The following is a 24,378-nucleotide window of genomic DNA, read 5'->3' on the forward strand; positions in this document are numbered from 1 at the left end:
ATATTAGTATTGTGTGCTTGGAACTCTGTTTGGTGCCTAGAGAAAAACTCTGAAACTCAATGATTTGCTGTACCCACAAGTGTTGTTTCAGTGCTCTAATAACATGCAAAAGACAAACTACATGGAAAGTTCAAGTTTAAAAATGATTTGGAATAATATTCTGAATAACGTCTATTGGAAATTGGACAATTCTTAATTCTTTATAAAGACACCAGATTGTTTAAGAGAAAGTATGTTCCGTTCTGTTTGAAAAAAGAAAAAAGAAAAAAAAAATCCACATCTGTTTCCCCTTCTAAGTAAGAACACATGTAGTTGAAGTGGCATGTGTGATTAATGTGCTTTAATATCAGACAATCTGATGTGTTTGCTAAGACATTAACAGCCACTGGTGGAAAACCTGCAGACATGTCTTATTCTACACTTATAGAACACATTTAGCAATCTGTGTCTAAAATCTGCATATTCAGGCAGGGTAAAGTTTTTAGAACTTTTTAACCCTATTTTTAACGCATAGTTTATCCAATATTTGATCCATCTCTGCCTTAAATCCTGGGCAATCAGCCTAATATAAAGAACAGAAAATGGGAACTTGCTGAAGCTGACTGGGAAGCACACTGCATCCACAAGCACCTCTTTCACTATAACATGCAACAAAAACATGCTAAGTCAGGAGATAACCTTTTATATACAAGGCTCAGATAAATGATCAGTTCAGATAAATCTAACTTGAGATACAACTTAAGACAGATAAAGCCGAAGAAAAACTACAGAGAACATAAAGAAGTGAGAGTTTATGACCTTTATATGTATAATCACACCATAGGCAAGACTTGAGGGGTGACAGAGCAAAAATTTAGAGAAAAGCATTTAGACATTACACTGCATCTGTCCATTCAGACATGGCTGTGACTGTTAGATACATCAATAACCAGCATAGCAACAATATCATACCCCTGATCAACCCCCACATACTGTATATATTACCATCACCATATAGCTCTTGTATTTTAATTAAATGCTTTGCCATTAAGAAACAAACAAGTACAAAGATGTTTATGATGTAGATGTTTATCCTGATATCCTCACCTTATATGTAAAGGCATGCAAAATTAAAGCTATTTTAAAGGGTTGAAAAGAGAAAAGACGCTAAGGCTTTCGTGTGGATGCTGTAGGAGGGTCTTTAGAGCCCAAGTGCATCTTCTTTAACCTGACAGCCCAGTAAAGCGTTTCCTGCCTGTACACACTCTGACTGGTTGACCACTGAAACACACACCACCACCACCATCATCAATCATCATCATCAACATCGTCATCATCATCATTAATCAGCAAACAAGTCAAATGTGCTTAGTTTATTTTTTTCATTCCACAGTTCAGCTGATGAACTGCTGAAATGTAGTATTTACCTTTCTGACTGCGGATCCATGCCACCGCCTTCATGGCCAAAAACTGCCACTCAACCTGTGCATCGATCTTAAAACCATGCAACCAAATCAGAGCCAGAAGTGTAGCCCAGACATCTGGCTTCACCTGCACACAAAAACCAAACAAAAAAACTGACATAAATACCAATGAAGGATAAAGCCATGTCAATGTGCAGGAATAAATGTATAAACTCCCTTTAACTATTTTTACATATAGTTGAGAAATAAATGAGAATATATCTAGTTTTTGTTCTTGCTAATCTACATATAGCTTGTGTTGTGTTGTAAAACATGAGAAAACATCAGAAAGAGTGTCCTGTCCTCAACTTTCCTAACCAAACTGATTAACCAGTTCACATTTCAAGCCATCAGAGAAGTGTATTATTCATACTTTGATAATGTGTGAGTACAGCCATCGACCAGTGCAAAGGTATGGTTTTTGAATGTCACTGGTATATCAGACATAATCTCTTTTATCCCATTATTATTATTATTATTACTATTATTATTATTATTATTATTATTGCTGTACAATGAAGAACTTCGGGTTTGAGATCAAAAAATAAATACGAGTTTAAAGATCACAATTTCAGCTTTTTTTTATTTCCTTATATTTACCTCTACATGTGTTACAATTAGAACATGGCACCTTTGCTGGCAGCCAAATATAAGTATTATTTAATAAGATAAATAGTAATAGTTTAGGCTTCAAGGGTAAATTTCCATCGAGGTCATATGTTACACAGACATTTAATATGTATAAACCTGTGCAGGAATCTGCTCGATCAGCTCTTTTTCTGTCTTCCCAAACACCTCCGCGAGTGTTGACTCAATTTCCCAGGAACCTGAAGCCTTCTGCAGGGAGATGAGCTGCATCAATGGGTCCTTTGGAGTCTCTAGAGTTTCTACAAAGACAAAAGTATAGACAGATAGATCACTACTTAGATATCTTACTAAGAACTAGTAACAGAAAAAAAAGAGGAAGGTTCATAAAAACACCAACATGCACATACGGTATATGAAAGGTGTTCTGAGTTACTACTGAAATTACCTGGGGTCATGTCAAAACCTCCATCACCTAAAGCAATGAAATAGTTTTAGCCTAACATTTCAGAACTGAGTTAATTGTTTAAAATATGAAGCACAACAGTTTTACAAATATCTACCATTGTGACCCTACCACAGCACTACAATAACCACTTTAAAATAATTTTCCACTCGGTGCAATATGTCTATTTTGAATTAAAAGAAAATTTAGGACTGAGTTATTGGTAGACTACTGAGTGGAAAATGTCTATTTGAAGCTATAAGAAACAGAATACAGTATAATTTTATAAAAACAGAGCTGTTGAATTCTTAATCTGACTGTTCAAAAGGTGTCGAATTAATTTCCTGTAAGATCAGCTCACAATGCTCTAACTCTAACAGTAGTTGTTGCATTAATTAAACTACAGGTTTTTATTAATGTTTCTACAGAAACCCATTCACATGGTGGTTGACTGACAACCCTGGGGTGCCTGATTTGTAACGGCCAGGTTTCTAAAATGGGAAGGCTTCGGACAGAGAAATTTGAGCTTTCTGATGCATCAGGAACACAACAAGCCGTATATGTTTTGTTGTATTACCTCCAAGAGAATAATAAAGAGAACTGTGAGAGTACTGCTATAACATGAGTAATAATAAACCAACTCTTGTGGAGGTATCAAAATATTGTACACAACTCTAAATTATTAGAAAGTGTACAATAATAATTGTAATTTTTGGCAAATTGCTGCATTCATATAAGGAATAAACCACTTTGAGGCAGGATGTTATGGGACAACAATCCACTCCATGGAGGAAATGATCCTGCATTTTGCATTGGGTCACATCACACCAGCTCATTATTGTTTAGTTTTCTCTAACAGCACATACTACTGTATTTTATTTCTTCTCTAACCTGACCAATTACTTGAATGCATTGAGAATTGAACAGCTCATCAACTGACTATAAAACATACTATAAACTTTTTCTATAAATTCTATTCAAATTCAAGACAGAGAAATCCACTGTGTACACTTACACTCTACCAGTTGAAGATCTCCACCAACAAAGTGAAAATGCAAATCAAAAGAAAAAAAATAAAATGGGGAACAAAAAACTATATCAGTTACATATTCATCAATCAATATTTTGAATTTTCAGGAACTAAAAGAACTTGATATTGTTGGCAGTCCTACATACAGTTCCTTTTATTACTTTTCTTTTTACTTTTACATAATTTTGTTGATATGTATAGTGTAGGAATTACAAAATATTACATTACAAACTATAAAAACAAAGCATGAGGAATCTTCCTCATTAATCATGTGCTCTTAATATAATATGTGCTTCATTGTCTTATCATGGATTGTACTGAACACTGGTGGACCGAAATGATGACAACTAACACTTGACTAAAGTAAGATGTATAAAATAAGATATCAACATCAACATACCATGAATTTCTGCATTAATAAAACATAATAATTGTTCAATAATAATAACAACTTCATTTCACGTTTGTTTGGAATTTCTTTAAATGCTAATTAAATATAAGTGCACTGACAAATGTATTTTCATTAAAAAGGAATCTACATGAATTACAAAGTCTGAATACAAAAAACCTGCATGGAAGTCTCAGCAGTAGCGTATTTAAAGGATAAACAAAGATTTTAGTCTAATGTTCAGCAACTTACCTACGCACATATCAGCCACTGGTGCAGCAGAACACCCTGGTGAGGTGAATAATAACAGGATGTTGATTATTCATGTGCATTTTATAAAGTTTACATGCAGAAAAGAACAATAACAACAATAACTATAATAAATAATATTACAAAAAATAATAGAAAACAAAAATACATTGTTTTCTGTAGACTTTACAAAAATGTTTTTTATAAAAATCAAAACTAAAAAGGTATTAACCCAAGTTAAATATTTTAAAATGTAAAAGATTAATTTACATAAGTTGCCTCCATTCAGAATATTATTATTGCTACTATTATTATTATTATTAGTAGTAGTAGTAGTAGTAGTAGTAATAGTAGCGTTAATGTTAGCTATAACAAAGGTAAAAGAGCCTCTACTCGGAATATGTTCATACAATCTTAGACACTCTCAATGTTTTAAACTTAATTTACTATTAATCCTTATTTCAAACATAACTGCAGAACAATAATCCCTGGAGTCACACCATGTTGTATCTGTAACATTGTTTTACTAGGGTTGTGAACAAGAATTTGGTGATTTATGTTCTTCAATCCCCATAGCAGATGTTAAAAAGCAAAGAATTTAGAGGGTATTTTGTTTTTCGTTTAATAAAAACTGCTGCTGAATCGGTAACTATGTTAGCTGCTGCACCAGTAAGAACAAACTCCTGCTGAAATATCACAATAAAATATGGAATTCTAAACAGCTTTTTATAAAAGCATATAGTTTTACTCAATAATAAATGGGCAAATGTAATAGTTGCATTGAGCCACATCAGACCACCTCACTGGCGTTTATTTTTCTATAACACACCCTGTTGTATTTTATTATATTTATTATATTGTTTTATGATTAGCCAAATTACCTAATTTGAATTTGGCTAATAATTAGTGAACTGCATTGAGAACTAAACAGCTCAAACCAAACTTGATTAAACATTCACACATACTATAATCTCTTAAATCAAACTCATTAGCAAATCCACACTGTGTACACTTATGTCGTAAAACTGAAAGAAATCCACCAACACAGTAAAAATAAAAAAAATACAATAAAATGTAAAAAAGGGGAAAAAAATATTAGTTACATATTCATCAAACAATATTTTGAATTTTCAAAAATAAAAAGAACTTGTTGGCAGTCCTACATACATTTTCTGGTAGGTTCTGTCGATTTCTTTGTTAAATAATACTTTTCCTTTCACAATATTTCATTAATAAATATAGCGTAGGAATTACAAACTATTAAATTTGGTAACTTCCATGGTGGAAATTCAGGCAAATCTATGTAGGAGCAAACAAACAAAGCATATAGAATCTTCTTCATGAATCATGTGATGTGAATATACTATGTGATTCATTATGTCATCATAGACTGTACTGTACACTGGTGGATGGCAATGATGACACCTTAAACTTGACTAAAGTCGTTTCGGCTGCTCCCTGTTTGGGGTTGCCACAGCGGATCATTTGGTCTGTTTGTTCGCATGTTTGATTTGTCACAGGTTTTATGCCAGATGCCCCTCCTGACTCAACCCCCCCATTTAATCCGGGCTTGGGACCGGCACTGAGAGTTAACTCTTCAGTGGCTGGATTAGCACCCTGCCTGGGAATCGAACCCGGGCCGCGGCAATGAGAGCACGGGATCCTGCCGCTGGACCACCAGGAGGCCTTAAATTTGATTAAAGTAAAATGTATAAAATAAGATATTAACATCAACAAAACATGAACTTCTACGTTAATAAAACATAACAAATGTTAAAAACTTAATTTCAATTGGAATTTCTTTAAATGCTAGTTAAATATAAGTGCACTAACAAATGTTTATTCAAAATGCAAATAAAAAGGTCTGAATACAAAAAAAAACTGCTTATATGTCTCAGCAATAGCATATTTAAAGGATAAACTACACCAGGTTACATATGTAACCCGGTTCCATGAGAAGGGAACGAGACGCTACATCATGGCTGATGCTATGGGAACGATTCTATGTGGAAGTTGTGTCTGAAGCTCTGTGTGAAATCACACTGATTCTTCAGCTTAGCTAGGTCATGTGACAAAGTGGAGCACACCAGCAAGACCATAAAAGGGCATCTACGTGACATTACTCCAGCTTCTTGTCTGAAGGAAGCGCGAGTGGATGCCTGGGGTGTGGCAAGCGATGCAGCGTCTCGTTACATATGTAACCTGGTGTAGTTCCCATTCGAGGGAACTCAATGCTGAGTCATCGCTGATGCAAAGGGAACGCCAATACCCATGCCACCACATGCCGGGAGATGTCTGTTTTAGAGGTCATAAAAAGGCACGATCAAGCCGGAAGCAGAGCACCATTAGACCTGTACGACCCAGGAGTGGGGTCCAGGTCCAGGTTATAGAACCTATGTGAACTCTGTTGGGCTATGAGCGATCTGCAGAATGCTCACCCCGACGGACTGTTTATTGTCACTGGAGATTTTAACCATGCAAATCTCAAATCAGTGCTCCCTAAATTCCATCAACATGTGGACACTGGATCTTGTTTACACAAACATCCCCGGCACATATTGTGCGGAGGCCCGCACCCACCTTGGCTACTCAGGCAACATCTCTGTTAAGCTAATTCCAACATACAGACCGCTCGTCAGAGGCACTAAAGCAGTTCTGAAACGGGTCAAAACCTGGCCAGCAGAACCCACCTCTACTCTTCAGGACTGTTTCGAGTGCACTGACTGGCATATGTTCAGGGAGGCTGCAACCAACGGCGACTCTATCAACTTAAAGAAGCACAAGGCATCAGTGACCAGCTACATTGGCAAGTGCATTGATGACGTGACTGTCTTCAAGACCATAACCACATGATCCAACCAGAAGCTGTGGATGACTGAAAAGGTGCGTGTGCTGCTGAAGTCTAGAGACTCCTCCTTCAGAGCAAGGGACAAGACGGCCTTAAAAACAGCAAGGGCCAAACTGTCCTGAGCCATTGAAGAGACGAAGCGCGCACATGCCCAGAGAATCCACGGCCACTTTCCTAACAGCGGAGACTCCTGGTGCATGTGGCAGGGCATCCAGGTGAACACAAACAACAAGACAACATCACCTGCCTGTGACAGTGACGCCTCCCTCCCAGATGCACTGAATGACTTCTACACTCGATTTGAGGAACAACGTAGCGTCCAGGAAGACCAACCCTCCTACCAACGAGCAGGTGCTCTGCCTATCCACGGCTGATGTGAGGAGAACTCTATGCAGAGTTAACCCAAGGAAGTCTGCTGGACCAGACAAAATTCCTGGCAGAGTGCTCAGGGAACATGCAGAACGGCTATTGGATGTCTTCACTGACATCTTCAACATTTTCTCGAGCACCGCTGTTGTTCCTACATGTCTCAAGACAACGACCATCATCCCTGTGCCAAAGAAGTCTGCGGTTTCCTGCCTCAATTACTATCGTCCCATTGCACTTACACCCATCATGGTGAAATGTTTCGAGAGGCTCGTCATGAAGCTTATTAAGAACCAGCTACCACCTTCACTGGACCCCATGCAGTTTGCATATCATCCAAACCGCTCCTCGGAAAATGCCATTACCACAACCCTCCATCTGGCCCTCACACACCTGGACAATAAGGACACATACAGTACATACAAATGCTGTTTATAGCCTTCAGTTCAGCATTCAATACAATCATCCCTCAGCACCTAATTTAGAAGCTGAGCCTGCTGGGCCTGAACACCTCCCCCTGCAACTGGATCCTGGACTTCCTGATTGGGAAATCAGGAAAAAGCCCATCTACCTCCCCCCATCCTGACCATGTTCTACAGAGGGAACATCCTGAGCAGCTGCATCACTGCCTGGCTTGGGAATTGCACCGTTTCAAACTGCAAGACCCTACAGCGGATAGTGAGAACAGTTGAGAAGATCACTGGAGTCTCTCTCCCCTCTATCACGGACATTTATACCACACGCTGCATCTGGAAGCGCCAACAGCATTGTGGATGACCCCATACACCCCTCACACACACTCTTTACGCTCCTGCTGTCTGGAAAGAGGTACCGAAGCATTCAAGACCTCACAACCAGACTGTGTAAGTTTCTTTCTTCAAGCCATCAGGCTCCTCAACATCCAGAACTGAACTGTACCAATCACACACAAACACACACAACTTACTCAACTGAACTCAACTGAACTGACCTGTTCCAATCCCGAGACTCAAAACATACATCCATAACTCCACCCACATTATAACTGTTTACATGCTTGTATTTGTACACTATTCACTTGCTGCTGTTGCTATTTTTGCACATTTCAAATTATCACCAATTGCTGCTATGTGTATATGTTTACAAGCATATATGCTTGTAAACATTGTAAGAAACCACTTGTTTACAGTTTTTCTATTTACACATTTTTCGGTGCTATGTGTCCTGTACTGTATGTGTTGTTTTATATTATCTGTTTGCAGTGTCTTTTGTCTTGCACTGTTTGCACCAGCTTGCACAGTTGCACTTTATGTAGCTAGGACCACTACTTTCTGTCCTTAACATCGAGTTTCTCAGAGTCTGGAGAAGACAATAATAATGCCACGTTCGGGTCAGGAGAAATCACAAAGCAAAGCTGGGAAATCTGAGCCAGGGGAGATGACAAGCAAAAAGGGGATCACCTGTCTCTTGTTCTGCCTCCACTTACTTGACCTGCAAAACTCATGATCTAAGTCAGCCTGCTGCCCCAGCAGATGTGGGACACGAGCTATGATTGCGCAAATATATAATTCACAACCATATACATAGTACTTCTGGAAGACCGAGAAGCTAGAGTAATGTGACACAGATGTCCTTTTATGATCCGTTCCCATAGCATCAGCCATGACGCAGCATCGAATTTTTAAATTTTTTGTCTAATGTTCAGCAACCTACCATCGTAAGCATCATCCTCAGTTGCATCAATACACTCTGTACAGAGGTAAACAATAACAAGAAGAAAACTACAATAATTGAAATAAACCTACAAGAGGACTGGATGTATAGAATTAAACACAAGCATCTAGAAACCTGGTAGATTAGTGTTGAGTTAAAAATAAATTATTATACTTTATTTAAGATCCACAAAAATAAATGTTTTTATTTTTTTTTACACTGAACAAAAATAACATTTATTTTTGAAGACCTTTCTTTCTTTTTTTTAAGAATATAGTTTTGCTCCATAATAAATGAAAAACTGTAATTGTTGGCCAATTGTTGTGGCATATGAGGAATAAACCACTTTATGGATTGCGGTTTGGTTTGAGCCACATCACACCACCTCATTGTTGATGTGCTTTGAACTTTATTTGACATTTCCTTGGAATTTCTTTAAATGTTAGTTAAATGAAGTGCACTGAGGAATGTTCAAATTATGACTAAAAATTAACCTATATAAATTAAAAGGTCTGAATACAAACTGTCTCAAGGCATATTTAATTCATTTGTTTCAAGTTACTGGTAGGTTCTGGAGATTTCTTTGTTTATTAAATAAGAGCGTAGGAATTACAAAATATTAAATTTGGTAACTTACATGTTGAAAAATCTGACACGTCTATGTAGAAGCAAACAAACAAACAAAGAAAGCATGAGGAATCTTTCTCATTAATCATGTGCTCTAAATATAATATGTGCTTCACTGTCTCATCAAAATGTACTGTACACTGGTGGATGGAAATGATAACTTAAACTTGACTAAAGCAAGAGGTATAAAAATAAGTTAACATCAACAAAACATGGATTTCTGTATTAATAAAACATACGAAATGTTTAAAACTATTTTATATTTGTTTGGAATTTGTTTAAATGCTAATTAAATATAAGTGCACTGACAAAATTGTTATTCAAACTACGAATAAAAAGGAATCTACAGTACATAAATTACAAGGTCTGAATACAAAAAAACCTGCTTAGAAGTCTCAGCTGTAGCTGGTGTCAGAGAATTGTTTATCTCTGTTTTACATCTACAAAAAGCCTACCTGTTTTCTTATATAACTGTTTTACCTTTCCCTAATAAATTTCCTATTCTACTCTTCAAATGTGATTATGTTCTTATATATTCTAATGCTTCTTCCAGTTAATATGGTTAATATTGCCATAGCTGATTCACTTATGCTTTATTATATTGCTTAAGCACAGATTAAAATAAGTGTAAGATTAACGTAACTAAAGTAAAATATGTAAAGATTAGAATTAAATTAATTAAATTACTAATTAGATTAAATTAGTAAATTTAATGATTAAAAATAATTTTGGATAAGATTTAGATTAAAATGAGAAAAGAAAAAATTTCAGCAGCTTCAGTGGGAGAGCAGACTTTCTCCATGCTGCCGATGAACCCTGGCATCGCCACATACCCCTGTTCATCTAGGCCCATGTTGGTCTAATAAGGATTATTCCACAACTTTGACACCTTAATATGGAGTTCAGGAAAAATTGCCTGCATGGAGGTGGAAGGCAGCTTGAAGTTAGCCGTTGTCAAGCTCAAAACAGACAACGCTTACCCTTCATCAGGCCAATCTAAGCTAAGCCTTAGCAGCAGCAAGTGTATTCACCTCCAGGAAGTTTTCGAACAAAAAAATGAGGTGGAAAATCGACTGCTGCTTGCTCTGTGTTGCCCACATTGAGCTCCTAAGAGTCCGATGCAGAAAGCATTATATTATACCTAGGTTGGGAGAAATCGCAAAGCGAGCTCCCAGAGCTGAAGCAGAGGTATTTGAGTCAGCTAAGAGGACAAGAAAAAGGGGCATACGAAGCCGTGAATCCATAACCAAACCCGGCGTGCTGCCTCTATAGATGTGGGACTCGAGCTTAGTGACAATGTGCGAAACTGCCTTCAACAGCATGAACGGCACTGATTTTTATCTCTCAGGAAGCAATTCACACATCAAGCTCCTCAAAGCTCATCGATGAAGACAATAATAATGCCTCGTTCGGGTCAGGAAAAAACGCAAAATGAGCTTCTGAAGCCAAAGCTGGGAAGTCCGAGCTGGGGAGAGGACAATAGAAAGGGGATCACCTGTCTCTTGTTCTGCGTCCCCTTGCTCAACCTGTGAGACACATAATCTAAGTCAGCGCGTTGCCCAAGCAGACGCGGGAGCTAAGCCACAAAGCGCAGGCGCTTGGCTGGAGAAAGGAGAAAACAGTCAAGCGGAAGTAGAGCTTATGGAGAGGGAAAGCAGCCGGCTTACTCTAGAGAACATGTCTCCACTGCTCTAGAGTCCAGTGGTGGCATTCTAGAGCAAAAGTTTTAGTCTACTGTTCAGCAACTTACCATCATAAGCATCATCCTCAGATGCATTAATACACGCTGTACAGAGGTAAATAATAACAAGAAGAAAACTACAATAACTGATATAAACCTATTAGAGGACTGGATGTATAGAATTAAGCACGAGCATCTAGAAACTTAATAGAGTAAATTGTTATCCTTTATTTATTTATCTACAAAAATAAATGTTTAAAAAAAAAACATTTATTTTTGAAGACTTTATTTTTTTTTAAAGAATATAGTTTTGCTCCATAATAAAAAAAAATGTAATTACTGGCCAGTTTCTGTGGCATATGAGGAATAAACCACTTAAGGATTGCGGTTTTTTTTTCTGTTTAGCCACATCACATCTCACTGTTGATGTGCTTTGAACTTTATTTGACATTTCTTTGAAATTTCTTTAAATGTGAATAAAATACAAGTGCACTGAAATGTTAATCTATATAAATTAAAAGTCTGAATACAAACAACTGTTTTAAAGTCTCAACAGTATAACAGTTTAATTCATTAGTTTCATGTTCAACAACAAAGGTTTTAGTCTAATGTCCAGCAACTTACCAAGGATAATTGGAGCCATTTGTGCATTACGCGCTGTACAAAGATAAACAATAACAAGATGTTAGACTATTTGTGCTTTCTATAATGTGTACAGAAAAGTACAGTAATTGAAAAAACAAAAACGCTGTATGCTGTATTTGTGACTATTTTCTAAGGTTGTGAACCTATTTTTTTTTTGCTTACCAGATCTAATTCCAGCCATTGGTGCACTAAACGCTGTACAGAGATAAACAATAACAAGATGTTAGACTATTTATGTGCTTTCTATAATGTGTACAGAAAAGTACAGTAATTGAAAAAACAAAACAAAAACGCTGTATGCTGTATTTGTGACTATTTTCTAAGGTTGTGAACCTATTTTTTTTTTGCTTACCAGATCTAATTCCAGCCATTGGTGCACTACACGCTGTACAGAGATAAACAATAACAAGATGTTAGACTATTCATGTGCTTTTTATAATGTGTACAAGAAAATACAATAATTGAAAAAAACCCCGGCTGTATGCTGTATTTGTGACTATTTTTGTAAGGTTGTGAACCTTTTTTTTGGCTCAGAACTCCAAAACTTTCGAGATAATTGAGAAATTGTAACTGTTGTATGTTATTTCTTACCTTAATTTGGTTAATACACTGTGTGCACAATTATTAATTATTAATTTCATTATTGAACAACTTAGTTCAATAATGAAAGTAGTCTCGGTTAATCCAATATCTACGTGTGCCCAATTATTAGGCAACTAATTAGTGTTCAGAATTATTATGCAACTAAATGAAAAACAACAAACTTATCATCTCACTTGTTTATTTTCATTGGTTAAAGTGAGAATAATAAACAAACAGCTCAAAATTTACAAATAACCATTTCTGACATTTAAAAAAAATATATATATATATCATTGACCAATATAGCCACCCTTCTTTTCAATGACACTCATAAGCCTTCCATTCATAGAGTCTGTCAGTTTCTTGATCTGTTTAGGATCAACTTTTCATGCAGCAGCAACCACAGCTTCCACAGCTGTTCAGAGAGGTCTACTGTTTTCCTTCACTGTAAAACTCCCATTTAAGAAGAGCCCACAAATTCTCAATAGGGTTTAGGTCAGGTGAGGAAGGGGGCCATGTCATTATTCTTTCATCTTTAAGGCTAGCCACACAGTGGAGTACTTTGATGCATGCAATGGAGCATTGTCCTACATAAACCTCATGGCCTTCATGAAAGATGCAGACTTTTTCCTGTACCACTGTCTTTTAAAAACTGGCAGTAGGTTTGGGAGTTGATTTTGAGTCCATCCTCAACCAGAAATGGTCCAACTAGCTCATCTTCAATAATACCAAACCATACATGCCCACCTTGCTCCTTGAGTCGAAGTGGAGCTCTGTGCCAATTACTGATCCAGCCATGTGGATAATTTCCTATTATTAAATTCTGACAAGACAGAGATATTACTTATTTGTCCCAAAAACTAGTACAGAGAAGCTCTCACAATTCAGCTTGCACCTAGAAGGATGCACTGTTACCATTAGCTCAACAGTGAAAGACCTGGGTGTAATATTAGACAGCAACTTTTCCTTTGAAAATCATATTTCCAATATCACAAAAACAGCCTTCTTCCATCTTAGAAATATTGCCAAGCTTAGGAACATTTTATCTGTATCTGATGCAGAAAAACTAGTTCATGCATTCATGACCTCCAGACTGGACTATTGTAATGCATTACTAGGTGGTTGTCCTGCATCTTCAATAAACAAGCTACAGTTAGTCCAGAATGCAGCCGCCAGAGTTCTTACCAGATCAAGAAAATTTGATCATATAACCCCAATATTATCATCCCTGCACTGGCTACCTGTGAAGTTTAGAATTGACTATAAATTAGCTCTACTAACATACAAGGCTCTAATTGGTTTAGCTCCCACCTATCTCTCCAGTCTTCTAACACGTTACAATCCACCACTCTCTTTAAGATCACAAAATTCCAGACTTCTAGTAGTTCCCAGAATATCAAAGTCCACAAAAGGAGGTGGAGCGTTTTCGTATTTAGCTCCAAAACTTTGGAATAGTCTTGTTCGGGGCTCAGACACAGTCTCCCAGTTTAAATGTAGACTAAAGACTTATCTCTTTAGCCAGGCATACATCTAACACTTCCCATAACCTTGTGCCCAAGTACATCTGATTAAATGCACATTCAGCTAGTACTGCTAATATTATGAACAGCAGCTACGCTAATGCTGTTCCATTGTTTCCCTTCTTCTACCCATCCCGAGGGATACAGAGACTGTGCCAGCTCCAGTGGCATCCAGAGATGGACCAGCTCCAGCCGAGTTCTGCTTGTGAGGATTGGGATATTCAAGCAGCGCCATGGACAACAGCCTCCTTATTGATTTACATAACACTATACACATGCTGTATCTGCATCACACAATTGTCACCCAAATGAGGATGGGTTCCCTTTTGAGTCTGGTTCCTCTCAAGGTTTCTTCCTCATACCATCTAAGGGAGTTTTTCCTTGCCACAGTCGCCTCAGTCACCTCAGGCTTGCTCACTTGGGATAACATCTAGGACTGTCTGTCTGTTCATATTTTTGTTGTTTTCTTATGTCATTTCCATTGTAAAGCTTCTTTGAGACAATGCTCTTTGTTAAAAGTGCTATACAAATAAAATTGAATTGAATTGAATGTGCCCATCAGTCTGGTCTGTCAAAAGTCACTCTCATCCTATCAGTCCGAAGAACCTTTGTAAAATCTGTCTTTAGATATTTCTTAGCCCAGTCTTGAAATTTCAGCTTATGTGTCGTGTTCTGTGGTGGTCAGGTTTCAGCCTTCCTTACCTTGGCCCTGTCTCTGAGCACAGAACACCGTGTACTTCTGGGGACTCCAGGTAGGTTGCAGTTCAGGAATATGACAGCAGTGGAGGCTAATGGGTTCCCAGTAGCTTCACGTTTGTTTCTTCTCAAATCTTTGGTAGTTAATTTGCATTTGGTAGTTAATTTGCAACACATTTGTTGTGACCCTGTTGGCTATTTGCAACAAAATGTTTGATAGTTCTAAGATCACGCCCCAATATCAATCAATTTCAAGAGAGCTGCATCCCTCGAGTCAGTTAATCTCTTTTTTGGCCCATTTTGCCTGAGAAAAAAAAGCTACCTAATAATTATGCACACCTTGATATAGGGTGTTGATCTCCTTAGGCCACAGCCTCTCTCATTACACAAATACACTTCACCATTTATGTTTAAACAGTTTGGACTTGGAAAATATGCATAAAAATGATGATTTTGTCAAAATACTCATTTGCCTAATAATTGTGCACACAGTGTAATTACTGAACTGTGAGATTTGAACTATGATGGTTCAGAACGCTCATGAACCAAAAGAAGTTGATACTGTTGCAGTCTGGAATACAATTTCCAATTGGTTTTAGTCAAATGTTGAGCAACTTACCAGAAAATAAACTTACCAAGCACTGGAAAACCCTTACCTGCTGTAGAGGTAAACAAAAAGCAAGAATTAATTACGAATAATAGTATACTTTCACCTTTTATTGCATTTTATTTTATTCCTGCACATTTATAATGACCAAAACTTTCATTTTCAGTTAATCAATAGATAGGTAAAAGGTAGTATTTTAAAGTAACATAAGACACTGAAATGAAGGTCATATCATGTATATGTAACTTTACAAACTCTAAACACAGGTATCAACACATTTAATAAAGGAAACACAACACAATATTAGTCTCAGGATTAATAAGTATTTACAAACTTCTATGTTTTTACTTACCAGCACAGAAATGCATTGCAGATCCATACATCACTGTACACATATAAAGAAAAACAGGACGTTAAGTTCCCATGTGCTCTGTATAATGGATTTATGCATAAAAGCACTGAAGCTGTGAATGCTGATCATTTTTGTATATGTGCAGAAATATTATTTTACAGTTTAAAAAAACAAGAAGAATACTGACTCGGTGTAGGAATTCTCCTCTTCACCAGCGGTCCCTTCACAGCTTGTTTGCTGCCCTTATGGACAGCTATGAAGGCTGTGTGTGAGCTGCTCACTCCAGACTGCTTACTCAGGTCCACCACTCTGGCCTTCAGAGCCTCTTTATCAGCTCCATCAACCTGCTCATCCCTTTCCAGAGAGCGGATCAGAGAGCGAGCGCCAAGCCTGTGGATAGCCATCCTGTACACAGACACACAAACACACACACTCTGAATGAGTAACAAGTATACAGATAACTCTAAGATTTAACTTGACCAGCTTTAATCTTTTAAAGATTGCTCAGCTTCCAGTCACATTCAAGGAGTTCAACAATATATTTAAGTTCATACCATTTTGAGAATGACTCAATGTGAGTGTGTGTGGTTGTCTGTCTATATGTGTGGCCCTATGATGGACTGGCAACCTGTCCAGGGTGTACCCCTGCCTTTCGCCCAGTGTGTGCTGGGATAGGCTCCAGCAGATCCCCGTGATCCTAATTAGGAATAAAGGGGTATTGACAATGGATGGATGAATGACTCAAATCCTCCACAAACTGCTGGCTGGTTAATTTTATTGCACTAAACTAAAACTGAGTACTGCAAAGCTGATATTTATGACTATGATGAGTACGACGGCTAAAGCCATTTTTATTTTACGGTCATGTCAGAAATGTCTTAATCACAAACAGAAAATTGGTTCCTTCACACCTTATAGAGTACATGTAGCAGTTACCCGTTGTTCTCGGCAGGCTTCAGGGAGAAGTCGACAGTGTTTGTGACCTCTTGATCTGCTAGGCGGTACCGCACTGATATTTTCCCCTTAGCATCTGGGTTCTGACATTCCTAGGGACAGAGAAAGTGAATGGTGATTACTAGGAGACCCAGACTCACAATTTAAACAATTGTTGAGTTTAACCATTTATGAAATTCTGCATAAATCTTTGCATGCATTCTCTTTGTTTTTATATTTATCAGTCCATGAAATTAGAATATAGAGAAACGAGAAAGTTCTCATTTTCACCTCTCCTTTCAATTGGGCATAAATCAGTGCTCTTTGACCATGGAACAGTGATTTAATTTGGGGGCTCAGACGGTTGAAAGACAAACCAGACCAGTCCTCAGTGATATCAGTCACTGCTGGTTGTAAAGCATAGCGAAGGGACTGCATTACCTAACATTGGGAATGAAAGACAACAAATGATCATAATGATAATGACAATAAGTGTGAAATGTAGTTTAAGATTTTCCAATAAAACGTGAAACGTGAGAGGCAGAGAACACGCAAAATTATCTGTACAAATATCAAATAATTTCAATTACACTGTAATGACTATTAGTCTCTATTAGGTTCATTATTAGACACCATTAGGCTGTGTACAAGCTACTGTTATTTCAGTTAGTTTTCTTGTTGTTCTTACTTTGGCCTGCATGCGATCCGTTCCTGTGATGAACTGGGCGTGGCCAGAGCTGTTCTCAGCCAATCCTGTAATGAGTGCAGAACTTGCACCTTCACCAATCCCAAATGAGAAGCATCTGTTTAAACAAAGAACTGGATTATAAATCCTTTATGAGCCATCTAGATATAGAAATTTATCAGAAGAAAACCTATTGTGAAACACACCAAGTGTGTGAATATTAAACAGAGTGGGCTATGCTATTAGAGGAAAATAATCAATCATGTGATGGTATATGGTGGCAATAATGGGGAGCCTTTCTCTTCTTTTTCCACTCTTAAATTAAAAAAAGGTGAAACATTAGAAAGCACTACCAGAGTCTCCTTTCATCAATGTTAAATATGCTATTTATTTTGTAACTCTTTTCTCTATATTTGTTATATCTGTATTTATTGCTAAGCTTGAATAACAAGTGTCTGCCATACAAGTCCTTATAAATTGTTACTGTAGAAAAGATATATGCATAGATCAGTGGTGTGGTACATGTTCGTTTTTGACATGGCTATCAGATTTGTTTAATTATTAGCCTTGGCTTTTTTAAAAAAATTTATTCCAGTTTGCTACTTAGGGCAATTTTGAAAATAGAATGCTAATTTTCCCAATGTAATAAAATATTTGTACCTCACAGTTAGCTATATCTATTTAAAATCATTTAAATTTAATTTATAGGAAAATAAACTGTATGCATTTTAAGCTTTAAACAGCCCATGCCTGTGGAAATCAGCATTGCTTGTCACACAGTGAAGAACATCTTTGGTGTTTCCTACTTCACCATCTGTAAATATGAAGAGCTGAAAAGAGACAAATACAGAGGAAAAAATAATTAGAAAATAACAAAACTACAGACATGGAAACACTAGGGAAAACTAAGCGACTGAAATACATAATAACACAAGTCAGAAAACATGCAGCAGAAACCAGGAGACAAAAGTAAGTAAGAGACAAGAACAAAGCAAAACACAAGCACAAGACAGCAGGTATATATAGGGAAGGTAATTAGTAAACAATAAGGAACAGGTCTGCAAAGGCAGGGGGGAAATGGAGGAAGGATGAGGTGGGGGTAAGCACACGTTCAAATGCAAAACATAAGCAGAAGCACATGGGAACATAACAACATAAACAAAGCCCTGCCAGAACACCAGAAGGTGAAACTGTCCAGCAATCCATGACAAAATAGTGCTAGTATTGTCAGCAACTAAGGTTCATGGCTAAATATTTATATTCACATCAGGTAAATTTCTATGCGGTTTTATTGTGGTTTGACAATAAAACACAGTGAAGAGTAAATAAATATAAAAAGGAAGTGCGTAACGGTAAATAAAAAAAATTAATTAAAAAAATATTCTTCTGGTCACTGAAAGATCACAGCCGGTTTGAATGAAAGATTAATGTTACCTGTCTTGGGTGGTTGAGGACACAAGGCTGCTTGTAAATGTGTTCCAAAGCTGGCAGAATCTCTGTGCCCCCCATGTCTGCTTGTATCTCCTTTACCTTCTGCACAGCCTGCTCCAGAGTGTCCTGATTGTACTGCACACTTTGACTAAAGGTGGAGAAACATACAGCAAACACAACAAATTAACTAACCTGCACTACATCACTCTCACACACTCCAGGCCATTTACCCCAAGAACACTGAGCGTGAGGTGGAACCACAACCTGGATGAAACACCAGTCCTGTGCAGATCATCATGCACAGGTTGTAATTGTGTGCATTCCCTTACATTCACATCTAGAGGGTGTTGATCTTTGCCAATGTATCAACTAGCATGGTTTGTAAGGTCCGAGGAAACCAGAGAAATGAAATGAAAAGAACATTTCACCACAGAGACAGAAACCCAAACTTCCTTCAGGACCTGGAAGGAATAGAAGCTACTTGTTTCTCCCACCCAGCCCTTTATCAATTCATTTCATCCATTCTTGTGTCTGATTAGTGATAGAAATATTACATATTCACTGCTCTGAGGGGAAGAGAGAGGAACTCACGGGAAGAAGGAATTATAGTTAGAGCCAAAACCATAGATGTTGAAGTAACAGTCCATGGGGAGACTCTTCAGCAGCAGGAGAAGAGTGTCCTAAACACATCATTACACACAATCAGTATTATTCTTAATTCAAGAAATTTACATGGCAAAAGTTTACATAAAATAGAAAGAAAGAAAAGGAGCGACTAAGAGACTTACCCTGGCACAGGCAATGCGTTCTTGTGCATCTGGTCCATTATGCATGCTGCAGGACATACTGCCAGATCTGTCCATAACGAACACAAACTCACCACACGACGACATAGAGGACATCACTGACTCAGGAAACTCTGGATAGAAACTGACCATGACCACAGGATCTCCCATAAGAGTTCCTTAAAAGAAAGATACATGAACAGAATCATAATAAAAAAATAAACATAAATAAAAAAGAAGGCAAGAAAAGAAGTAAGACACTTACATTTTATAATATTTGCCATATTCCAACTACACTACAGACATTAAATTAGCATCAGCACCCCACATTAGATGAGCTTTTTTCTTGGCCCTTAACTGGAATTTTCAAAAGGTGCTCAGAGATGCTTGTCTGTTTGTTTGTTTAAATCAATATTTTATTTAAACAAAAGATTGTGACATTCTGAAATTATTTATTTAAATGCTGGAAATGCTGTATTTTGAGAAGGTTTTATTTTATTAAACAGATAAAATTGTACCTGGCTGTGCTGCAGGAGCTCCAGCCTCCACTATAGCAGTGAGCTGATGAGGATTCTGATAATGTAGATACAGCTCAACATCTCTGTCAAACATGTGACCTGCACTAAGGCTTACCTACACACACACACACACACACACAATACCCAGTGTTCTGATAAAAAATAAAAACAATGATTATTATTATTATTATTATTATTATTAATAATAATAATAATAATAATAATAATAATAATAATAATAATAATAATAATATATTTAAATAAAATGCTATTAAAGGTTACATACAGGTGAGTGGCTATAATAAAATAACTTTATTAAAGCACTTTATATTTCATAGACATAAATAAGAGTAAATGTGGCATTTTTGTAAATTTTTCTTTGGGATAATTAAAGTATCTATCTATCTATCTATCTATCTGACAAGGTTTGAAAGTCAGTTAGAAAGACCCACTTTGGGGTGATGATGTGTATGAGTGTGTAAGATCTAGTCAGAGGATTGTTAGGGACATTCCAAAAGCTTCAGCCTGCATTTCTTCAAGTTGTTTTGTAGTGGATTTAATGAATTACTTTTCATTTTCTCTTTCTTGACTGATTGTGACACATTTGCTTACAAAATTTGAAATTTTGTGGAATCCATTCTTCCATTCATCTACCTGTACAATGTGTAGTGCAACCAGCTGCCACTCAACTTATATATATATATATATATATATATATATATAATAAAAAAAAAAAAATATATATATATATATATATATATATATATATATATATATATATATATATATATATATATATATATATATATATATATATACACATATATATATATATATATATATATATATATATATATATATATATATATATATATATATATATATATTTTATAAATATATAAAACTAAGTAAATAAACACTCGGTTCATGTAGTCAACATGCTGGACACAGAAGCAATAGGCAGTCATGAAGACCTGAGCTACATAGACAAGGGTCAGATCTTATAGCCAGATAACTGGGTTGAACCATGGAAGCACCCCAAAAGCTTTGGCAACATTTCTAAACAACTGCATGTTTGTTAAATAGAAACGCTGTGTTAGACGCCTATATCTGTTTGCACAATACACCCATTGCCCAATCATTGACTCAGTAATGTTGAAATTGATTCATCAATCAGATTTCGTCAATCATTACACCTCTAAACTTTTTAGCTCTGTACGGACACATACATGCTCTCTTATATCTCTCTCTCGCACAAACACAAACAAACAAACACACACATACACACCTTTGCCTTGGTGTGGTCTGTGTTGAGGAACATCAGAGGTTCTAGAGGACATTTGGACTCCACTTTAGTGATGGGGTTTGGGGAGCTTATGTGTGCAGTAAAAGAGAGAGAGTAGGGGATACCAGTGGAACCACTTATCTCTGATACTATTCCACCCCCTGTACCTGAAAATAAAACAGACAACAGATTATACAATACATTCCCCTGATGGATGATCCATTTAGCTACATGCATGCCTGCTCATCAGGATTCATTACACTGAGATGTGACAGTAAAGTGTGTCAGATATTTTTCTGTAATATATGTTTAGTAAGTGACAGTAAGTTGTGTGCTGCTGGATGTGTGTGTTTAATACCAGCTGGTGTGTAGCGAGGGTTGAGCACTGCAGGCAGGCAGAACTGCAGTGAATGGTCAGCCTGCACACTCAGCTCAATGATATAGATGAAGGTGACAGAGGCGCTCTGGCGTGGGGGCAGAGATCCCACACTCAGCCTGAACACGTCCGCAGACTCCTCACTCTCCTCCAGCAGAAACGCCTGTACACCTGAACTCAGTGCATCATCATACTGCTCCCGCGCCTGACACAGGGCAACATACATGTGTTAATGTTGCATTCCCCCTCGAGTGTCAGGCATGTTATCCACCTACATTCATCATTCCATGCTGCACTGACATTCCTGTTAACCAGTCTACAGGTAAAACTACTGTTTTACTCACCTCCTGTTTCTCCTGCACCTCAGCCACTATCTCCTGATCTGCAATCTTGGCGCTGAATTGGCAGAGAGAAGCTCCTGAAGGCATGGGGAAGACAAACACAGCCTCCACAGGGTTATCTTCCTCATTTAGATATTTCAGGGTGGAGGTCACTGTCGCTACATGCCCCTGAACTTGCAGTTCCACCTCGATGTTCTTCAGTGGAACTAAACAGGAAACATACAAAGATGTCAGGAATTACGGTTTACATCACTTTTTGAGTTTTTCCAGGAAGTTTCTTCCAAAGTAGGAGGGAGAGCACTCAGTTCAAATGTATCTAAAGCCTATCAGCATCTGCACAAAGCACCTGTACCATCACATCATCATCAAAATACAGAAGCGTGCTTTGTACAGATGACAGTGTGAAATTTGAGTGTCAATGAGTGTCAACGATATGCCTCGGCCTTGTAATCCAGAAGGAGAAAAATGAACTGTGTAGGATGGGTTGAAGCACAAAGAGCAGCAGAAATATTTTACTATGTAGGCTGTTGTATTCCTTCTTTGTTCAGTTATTTGCTATTTTCCTTTCATGTCAGTGATAAAAGTGCAAAGTCTGTTTGCACAGACACATTAAGTCAAGTAACCAACAGGAAAAAATCTTTGTTTATTATTATGAGTGAAATGTGACATGAAGTGGACTGCACTACTGTTGATTTTGTATCAACTGTACAAAATAAAAGCTAGAAAAGCTGTATGTTTCAAAAGTCAAATTGCAGTTACATATCAGTTCAACAGTGTTTTATCATTTATGCTGCATGATACCATTAGGTCCACTGACACACAGTCCCCTCAGAAAGTGCTGGAAGGAAATATTTTGTTTTCGCTATTTTCAGATGAAAATATGAGTATAAGACAATAGATCAGGTATTTCAGGTATTACTGGAGGACTGTGATACCTTCACCTGCCCCCTGGAGGTTGTTGATGACGTCACTGACTTTCGTTTTGAGGATTTTCTTTACAACTCTAACAATTGGGACAAATACTATTATTTTCCAGGGCTGACCTGTTTGATGTAAACTCTCTGGATTTTATGGAAATATTTTCCAGACCAGTTTCAAAACTAATTGCAAAATGTAATTGCAAATTTGTTATTTGTGTGTGCATAAACTGTGAAATAATTCAAATGAAAATGCAAATTACATGTTTTTTCATTGTTTGTTTAACATGCACCTCTGGGAAATTTCAAACCATCCGTACTTAATCCTTCCTCACTCTCTTTGTGTGAAGAAGGTACAGTTATGAAATAAATAATGAATAGTATTACGTAAACCAGACACGCGCTCCTTCTTTGTCATGGACCGCTAAAAGCTCTAAAATGCGGTGGCCTGTGACGTCATTTACAAATTCAGCCACGCCCCATAGTTTACTCTTAGGCCATACACTGACAGGTTTCTGTATATATGTTAAAAGGCAAACTATAGTACATGATTTACATTTACATTTGAATTATACCAGAAGTTATGCACACACATACAATCAATCAGTTCTGAAAATCTTCCGGAAAATACTTCTCACACATTTTTCTTGAGGCGCAGGTGATTGCTGGTCTGAGAAAACGCAGATTATATTTGCTATAATCTAGACATAAAACATTGACATACTTGATATAATGTACGTAAATGTGTAGTTGCTCTAGTGCACAGTTTAGGAGAAACACAAACGCTTAAACAGTTATATGTATCAAAAGCAAGCAGTATACAAAGAGTACACGTTTTATATATGCTTCAATGTTCACCCAGTGTTTCCGGGACGGTCTCCGGATCCACCTCAGCTCTGATCAGGATAAATGTTCAGCATAAAGTGTTTACTGTGAGTGAGTGAGTTAAAGAAATGGAAATAAACAACAGTAAAAACAACACTGTATCCTACTACCTGGCTCGTTCTTGTTTGTCAGCAGGCCACAGTTCATTTTGTTCCTCTTTTGCAGAAATCCTAGCACACTGCTGAGGTAAAGTCCTGAAAATAAAGCTGTTTATCAATGCGGGTTTAAATTCAGTTACACGCTGAGTATCTCATACACACACGAACCACGAATAAACACGAAACAGAAAGTTAAAGCGAAAAACCTCCTACAGTTTCCTGTCAGTTGACGCCTGCAGCAGGTTGCAGCAATTGAGACTGAGGACGTGAATTTTGTCCGGAGATCCCGAGGAGGTTTTGCGGAAACGCTGGACCACTGCCTGGCCTCTTACATGACTTTCTTGTTTTGACGGTAAAAAGCGGGGCGGC

At 37.3% G+C, this 24,378-nt stretch overlaps 1 protein-coding gene across 11 annotated transcripts; it reads right to left on the reverse strand.

Annotated features, from left to right (window-relative positions):
* Nucleotides 1-784: 784 nt before the first annotated feature.
* Nucleotides 785-24,378, reverse strand: LOC131364521 (von Willebrand factor A domain-containing protein 5A-like). Of its 11 annotated transcripts, none has more exons than XM_058407695.1 (26): nucleotides 24,223-24,378; nucleotides 24,022-24,105; nucleotides 22,113-22,315; nucleotides 21,751-21,973; nucleotides 21,396-21,559; nucleotides 20,108-20,222; nucleotides 19,593-19,768; nucleotides 19,396-19,484; nucleotides 18,808-18,952; nucleotides 18,124-18,203; nucleotides 17,377-17,491; nucleotides 16,980-17,129; nucleotides 16,692-16,801; nucleotides 15,943-16,160; nucleotides 15,756-15,788; nucleotides 15,432-15,455; nucleotides 12,351-12,383; nucleotides 12,161-12,193; nucleotides 11,978-12,010; nucleotides 9,683-9,703; nucleotides 4,141-4,178; nucleotides 3,488-3,509; nucleotides 2,476-2,502; nucleotides 2,190-2,329; nucleotides 1,407-1,530; nucleotides 785-1,260 (listed from the first exon to the last, which is right to left on the reverse strand). In XM_058407695.1, the coding sequence occupies exons 2-26, from the start codon at nucleotides 24,056-24,058 to the stop codon at nucleotides 1,181-1,183; spliced, it is 2,433 nt and encodes an 810-aa protein (XP_058263678.1). In that variant the 5' UTR covers nucleotides 24,059-24,105; nucleotides 24,223-24,378; the 3' UTR covers nucleotides 785-1,180. The 11 variants fall into 11 exon arrangements, with proteins under 11 accessions (XP_058263678.1, XP_058263679.1, XP_058263680.1 ...); XM_058407696.1 differs by having other exon boundaries at nucleotides 24,216-24,362; XM_058407697.1 differs by having other exon boundaries at nucleotides 3,488-3,505; nucleotides 4,143-4,178; nucleotides 24,022-24,344.

The sequence above is a fragment of the Hemibagrus wyckioides genome, linkage group LG14 (assembly GCF_019097595.1).
Source record: "Hemibagrus wyckioides isolate EC202008001 linkage group LG14, SWU_Hwy_1.0, whole genome shotgun sequence".
NCBI lineage: Eukaryota > Metazoa > Chordata > Actinopteri > Siluriformes > Bagridae > Hemibagrus > Hemibagrus wyckioides.